This window comes from Chrysochloris asiatica, unplaced genomic scaffold (genome assembly GCF_000296735.1).
Source record: "Chrysochloris asiatica unplaced genomic scaffold, ChrAsi1.0 scaffold00164, whole genome shotgun sequence".
Taxonomy (NCBI): Eukaryota; Metazoa; Chordata; class Mammalia; order Afrosoricida; family Chrysochloridae; genus Chrysochloris; species Chrysochloris asiatica.
Genome location: NW_006408682.1, coordinates 4277236 through 4284602, shown reverse-complemented (window position 1 = coordinate 4284602; position 7367 = coordinate 4277236). Strand labels below are relative to the sequence as shown.

The 7367-nt window shown below is 39.2% G+C and overlaps 1 protein-coding gene across 1 annotated transcript in view; it reads right to left on the bottom strand.

Moving 5' to 3' along the window:
* Positions 1 to 7367, bottom strand: part of CUL2 (cullin 2) — a 125213-nt gene that overhangs the window by 87319 nt on the left and 30527 nt on the right. The window contains exon 2 of the mRNA XM_006871242.1: positions 3247 to 3385. Coding sequence (XP_006871304.1) covers positions 3247 to 3365 — 119 coding nt within the window. The 5' untranslated portion in view covers positions 3366 to 3385. The remainder of the gene's footprint in view (positions 1 to 3246; positions 3386 to 7367) is intronic.

Sequence of the window (7367 nt, the reverse complement as noted above, 5' to 3'; positions counted from 1 at the left end):
CATGTTATGTGATGGCTTGCAGCTTCCTTGTTGTTCTTCAAGGTAGCACAGTATTCCATTGTGTGTATGTACCACAGTTTGTTTATCCAATCTTCAGTTGATAGGCACTTTGGCTGTCTCCATCTTTTTTCTATTGTAAACAGTGCTGCTATGAACATTGGTGTAAGTTGACCATTTTGCACAATCTTTTTTGTTTTGAGAGGAAAATATTCATCATCAAGAATATGTGAACCACTTGGACATTGGCTACCCAAAATGAGGGGGATACAAAGGCAAGAAGTGACTGGCTTACAAGCTTTCAGGGGGGAGCCTAGATCCAGATGGCGCAGAGGAAGGTAGAATCTCCACTGAGTAGTATCCAATCTGTTTGGGCGGGGCTGATGAAAGGAGAGCAAATAGGTCTCTTGTGATACAATAGCGAATAATTGTTATCAGGACAGATTGTGAGGGTTGGAAATGTAAAGGTAGATGTTTCGGAGCAAAAGGAGGGGAGTGATTGATTTTGCAGTCTAGAAGCAGAGGTCCCTAGGACCATCATGGGAGAAGAGCGGAGAACGGGATCCTACCCAGAGAAGCAATGACGCCAGAGATGGAGGCAGAGACAATGACGTGGGGAGATGGAGCAGCTGGGGATTCTGGACCCAGAGAGGAGGCAAGCGGTATGCTGATGACTGGGTGGCAGGCTTGAAGGGTATATCCTTTGGTTGGTTGATGATGCATGGAGAAGGACTGTAACTATGGCAATGAAATGATATACGATAAGATGAATGTAAAACAAATGTTCTCCCATGTAAATGATCATATAATTCACAATAAATCATGAAAAAAAAAAAAGAATATCTGAACCAACTTAAATCGATCAAAAATAAACATCATAGAAATAAGTGGGTGCAATGGTTACTTTCCAGGAAAGTCAGCTCTTTCAAAGTCATTTCAAACTCATTATTCTTTTTCTTTACTTCATGCCCTTTTTCCCTTTCTTTTGGTCCATGAAAAACTTTTCTTCCCTTTTTGCTCAATATTTTAGTTAAAATATTCCTAAAAGTACCTAGCCCAACATCACAAACATACAAGTAATCTTTAGCACTCTTCACAATTATTAAGATTCTTGTCCCAAAATAATCCATGATGCACCACATACAAACAAGTTCTCTAATTCAATGAGCTCTTCAAAGGCAGAATCCTTCTCAGTTATCCTCTAGATGTGCTGGAAAGTGTAGATAATCAAATGTCATAAAGTCTTGATTCAAGCCTTGATTGGTTGGATGGCTGTATGCGACCAAATCAATTTCAACTCATAGCGACCCTGTACAAGGTTTCCAAGGCTGTAAATCTTTACAGGAACAGAAAGTCTCATCTTTTTCCTGCAAAGTGACTGGTAGATTCAAACTGCTGATCTGAGGTTAACAGCCCAGCTCATATTCCAGAACATTACCAGGGCTCCAATGCTCCATCAATTCTTACCTACAAGACCTTAGGCAGCAGCCTGTGTTTCTTCATCTGTAACATCAACACAATAATTATATCTGCTCCGCTGAGGAGATAAGCTTGTCTGGAGTATCACATGAGATAAGAAAAAGTTCTCCAGGCGGATTACCATCCTTTACCTATCTTCTTTCAGTGCACAGAACATAAATAACCTAACAAATGTTCCTTACTGATAACTGCAACTGTAGCAAATTACATTGCTTCCTGAAGGTCTTCAAGAATCTCCCTGTTTTTGTTTCAATATTCACCTTCATATTAACAATTCAGTGAGGTACTGAGATTACATTCAATCACTGTCTTATGAAATGAAAGTTTTCCTAAGGAATGTATTGCTGTTGCTGTTATGTTTCATCGAGTCAGTTCTGACCCATAGCGATCCTGTATAGGGTTTCCGAGGAGCAGCTGGTAAGCTTGAACCACCGACCTTGTGGTTCCAATTGACTTTGAGCATGAACTCACAGCACCACACCAGTATCCCCCTAAAGAATATATGCCCACATACAGAGGACAGACACTTTTCAGTCCTCAAAGACTGCTAGACGGCAACACAAGAGGAACACAAGAGACTGAGTTTCAGACTGCCAAACAGAAAATCACAGATCTGGGCTTTTATAGAAAGTCTCCCAATTAACAAATGCAGGTAATTAATCCACTGTTAAAGAATGCACTAAGAAGTAAAACAGGCATCCTAGCTCTTGCTTAAACTCTGAATTCAGAATGAAGAACAAAATTATTTTCATTTTTAATATGTTTCATTGAACTGATTGTCTTTTTCTTTGGAAAAGAAACAAAAGAGAGAAACACTATAAAAAGAAGTTTTTTTCATTTGAAAAGAGCTTCTAGAACTGGAAAATGCTGTGTGCAAACCTATGAATACTACTTAGACTGTGATGATAAATTCCTAATTGAATACACATCTCAAATTTTTGTAATGAGGTTAAGATAGCATTAAATAATTTTCACACACAGTAAATAAGATTATGTCTCTATCTTAGACCTTAGTTTAGCCAAGACTTCTCTCCACATTTAGTGCAAACCCCAAATCCCTAAATACAGCCTATGGAGCCCCTACAATCTGGCCTCTGGTGAACTTCCTAACCTCACTTCTTGCCACCTCCTTCATGCATTGCACCAGTAACACTGGTGTCCTTGCCATTCTGCAAATCTGCCAAGCATGTTTCCATCCCAAGGTCTTTAAACTTGCTACTATCATGAGAAATATGTAGTACCCTCTTCTCCCACATACACAGATGGCTTGCTCCCTCACTTTGTCCTGGTCTCTTCCTCAAGTATCACTTTCCTTAGAGAAGCAGACCTTGCTTGATCATCCTTCTCCATAAGAGCTCCACACATACCCATATTCCAGCCCTTACCCTCACTGATTATTCTCTTCAGTATTCATTAATACCTGTTGTGTCAGAAGCACTGACATTAGACAATTTTTTAAATATTTCGTCTGTTTATTGGCTGTCTGCCCAATTATAAAGACGGAAAAGGAGTTTGTTTTGGTCACAATTGTATTTCCAATACCTAATGCAGCACCTAAAGGTGAGCTCAAAAGGTACTTATTGGATGAAAGATTAACAAAGTTTGCTGATATATTTTTTTTTAAAGTGATGGATTTACCAATCTATACAATAATACACTTAAAAATAGTTACATTGGAAATTTCTTCTATTTAAATAAGCTTAACCTATTCTTATTTTTCAACAAGTTTATCAACCCCAGAACCGTTACCCAGATTCACAGAAAGGATACGAGAAACGATCATTCCATGTTGCTCTCTCAACATATTCCAACATAACAACAGCTTTGATTGTCGTTAAAAGTTTGTTCCATGTTTCATCAAAATCTACTACTCTTGGTTTCAAAGACATTGTGCAAGTTTAGTGTTGATCTGTAAATTAAAAAACAATAATAAAATTAGCATATATTCCACAAGCTGGATCTCATTTAAAACAGCATATAATTAACAGCATGATAGATGAAAAGGGAAAACAGACTCTGGCTCATAGTAATAAGAGCTCAATAAATGTCTTTTAATTACTTCCCAGGCCAGGTTATGTTGTAGAATATGTGCATTCATTAACAAATTCTGGGAAATGGAAAGGTTTTAGTACAAACTATTTAAGATCAAGGGTGCTGTTCCAGAAACAGAAGCTTAAACTAATGTGTTGAGTGAAAGAAGCTAAAACCCAAGTAGCCAAAAAGTCACCTCCCACCATGAGAAATAGGAAGGAGATATTCTGTAGCAAAGCTTGGGCCCCGAATCTTATGGTTTACACTTCATAAACAGGGTAATGGGGTAGTATGCAAGTGTGTGTGTGAGTGTGTGTCGCTGTAGGATAAGCACTGGTTCAAACCTACCAGCTGCTCCTTGGAAACCCTATACAGAGTCGCTATGAGTAGGAAACAAACTCAGTGGTATTCAACAACATGTTGTTGTTGTTAAGGGCCGTCGAGTTGATTCTGACCCATAGTGACCCTGTATAGGGTTTCCAAGGAGCAGCTGGTGAGCTTGAACCACTGTCCTTGTATTTCAAACGACTTGGCAGTCTGATGCATTAGCCCACAGTGCCACACCAGGACTCCAACAACATACTACCATGCAAACATCTTTATATAACAACATGTGTGTGTGTGTGTGTGTGTATACATGTATATGTATGTGTATATATCTATATATATACACATATATATACATACATATACACACACGTGTGTGTGTATGTGTGTGTGTGTGTGTGTGTGTGTTTGGAGTCATTTGAACTGCAAGACCGGTTGTTCAAGCTCACGAGCTGCTCCTTGGAAACCCTATACAGGGTCTCTATGGGGCGGAATCGACTCGACAGCACTTCACAACAACAACATATTGTGTTTGTATATATACATATATACATAATACATACATACGTATATACATAATATGTTGTGTTGTTAAGTGCTGTTGAGTTGGTTCCGACCTAAGTGACGCTTTATAAGGTTTCCGAGGAGAAGCTGGTGAGCTTGAACCACCAACCTTGCAGTTCAAATGACTTTGTAGTCTGGTGCAATAACCCACAGCCCCACACCAGCACTCCACATACATTTTATTTATATATACACACACACACATATATTTTTTATATGTATACATATATATATGAGAAGATACAAGAAAATAAAATGGTTTATCTTCTTAGAACACCAGTTTTGGTAAAAAAAAAAAAAAATTAGGGAGAAAAATTGTAATTATATTAAAACAAACAGGAATGAATAGAAAATTCACAAGAATTTTTAATATTAAATTTTTTTTTTAATTTCAAAGGAATTTCAGGGTAGGAGAAGATGACTTAAGGCTCCCCCTCAGATTGTTGGGAGTATCCAGTCCCAATCCTATAGGTGAAAGCACTGCTCCAATATGGAATCTTGACTCAGGTACACTAGGCTAACCTATAGGTGAGCCACAAAGTCTCCTTTTGCCCAATAGACATATTTCCAATCTTGGAGATAGCTGGCTTCCGAAAAAAAAAAAATCCCAAAATTACAGAAATTTAGTTCAATCTAGATTAAAAATCCTTCTCATAAAACACCAACCCAGTATGTAGCCAAGATCAAACAAGGGTAAAACATCCTTCCTCCTACCTCCCATCTTAGGATAAGAGGGTAGGAAAAAATAAGGAACGGAAGACATGTAAAGAGAAAGAGAAAAGGACACAGGGAGGAGAGAAGCTACACAGCCCTAACCACCACAAATGGAGACAGCCCTGGGGCCTTTGTAGTTTCTATCCCAAGAAAAACTCAAGAACACACACACCAGTGAAGAAAAAGAAAAGAAAACAGAAAAAGGTCAAGTAAATTGCCAAAGGAGGGTTTGCTGCATTGAATCAACACTCCACACTTAAGACTCTACTAGTTATTTTTAGACACAAAATCTAAATCAGGATATCAATCGTGACTCTTTCTTCTCCCGTCTTCACCACATCCTGCCCAACTGTGCTCCTGAATATGTCTTGCATCCATCCAACCCTATGCAATCCTACAAATGCCTTAGGATCAAGCTCTTAACAACTCTAGACCCCAAAAACCTACTAGCATTGAGTGAATTTTGACTCACAGTGACCCTACACAGGAGGACAGAATAGAAATACTCCTTAGGATTTCTGACACTACAATGTTTACAGAAGTACACAGCCTCACGTTTCTCCCAAGGAGCTGATGGTAGGTTTGTACTGCCAACCTTATGGTTAGCAGCCCAGTGCTTAGCCCAAACACCACCTAGGTTCCTTCTGAGAAGCTCTAGTTTGTATTAATCTGTTTACTATTGTAAGTATTTATATCTAGTCAGGTTATTGTCACTATGCTGGAGGCCCATTGCTCTCAAATACTGTGGTGCAACTCTACTGCCTTAGTAACATATCTAACTGAATATTTACTCTTTGCTAGGTACAGTTCTAGGGTTTGAAGATGTAATGATCAAAAACAAAGTCGTTCACCCCAGAGGTTAGAATCACATGTTTTGCCCTCATCAAAAGCACAAAAATAGTCAACCTAAAAAAAAAAGGCTGACCCTGTCAATCTTTACTTAAGGCCACTTGAGGCCTCCCACACAGACAGTATTCATTCCGTTATGGCTCATTGGTAACATGGCACACAAAACTTCTATAGATCTGACAGCAGACTACACCACATCTCTAACTTCCTCTCCTCATGATACTCCTTTCCTTAAAATCACAATCCAGTAACTTCTCTTTACTTAGAAGTCACTGAACACGCCAGACTGCTTCATATAACCTAGTTTTACCCTAATTGTTTACTTATTAACACACTTCTTTTTTCCTTACCTCTCCTTTCCTCCCCAACCATTTAACTCCACTTCTAAGTCTTGGTCCAGGAATATCTGTCTTTAAGAAACTTTCCTATGCTCATATAAACTGAGCAATATACCCTTTCTTTCATATAAGCTGAGCGCTTGAAACTGAACTTTTATTACAACATGTAACCATCGAGAACTGTAATTCTCTGAGTGTCTTTTAAAGGTAAAATTACTATTTTGTAATTGTATATCAAAAAAACTGGCAATTTTCTGTTGGTGCAACCACTACGGGAAACAATACGTTGGAAACAGCAATACCATAATATCCTGCAATCGCTCTACTTGGCATATATTCCCAAGAATTAACAGCAATGACACATGTAGATATATGCACACCCATGTTCACTGCAGCACTCGTCACAACAAAAAAAGATGGAGACAGTCTACATACCCTTCAATGGAAGAAAGTTGCAAACTTTAGCACATACACACAATGGAATACAACGCAATACTGAAGAATAACAATGAATCTGGGAAACATCTCATGAACCTAAAGGATACTATGCTGAGTGAAATTAGTCAATTACAAAAGGGCAAATATCGAAGAGAACAAACAAGATGGCAGATCGGGCAGACGTGTAGTAAAGAGCTCCGCCAACAACAACACAGAATACCCGACCAAGCAGGCTCAGGGGACGGTCCCAGAATTCTGAACCACATATAAAGGAATATTTAGAAGGTTGGAAGGCTCACAGCTGGGGGAATTTGTAGCAGAAGCATGAAATCTATTGTTTTCTAGTCTGGGACGCTTAGCTGCTCCAGGAGCCGCCATCTTGGGTGAGACCACATGGGGGAAGGATTGCAGCGGCCACAGACGCCTGGCAGAACCGCTGAGATAAAGGTGTGGACATTCTTTTTGACTGGTATCTGTTCATTGGTCCCTTGCTGTCTGTGCACCTCCATTCTGGTGACTATTGGGATGCCTGAGCTAGTGGGTGCCCCAGCCCCACCCTCAGAGGGTTCTACTACACATGCGCACAGATCTCCTCAAAATTTAAAGAGACAGTTTCCAATTAAAACCAAA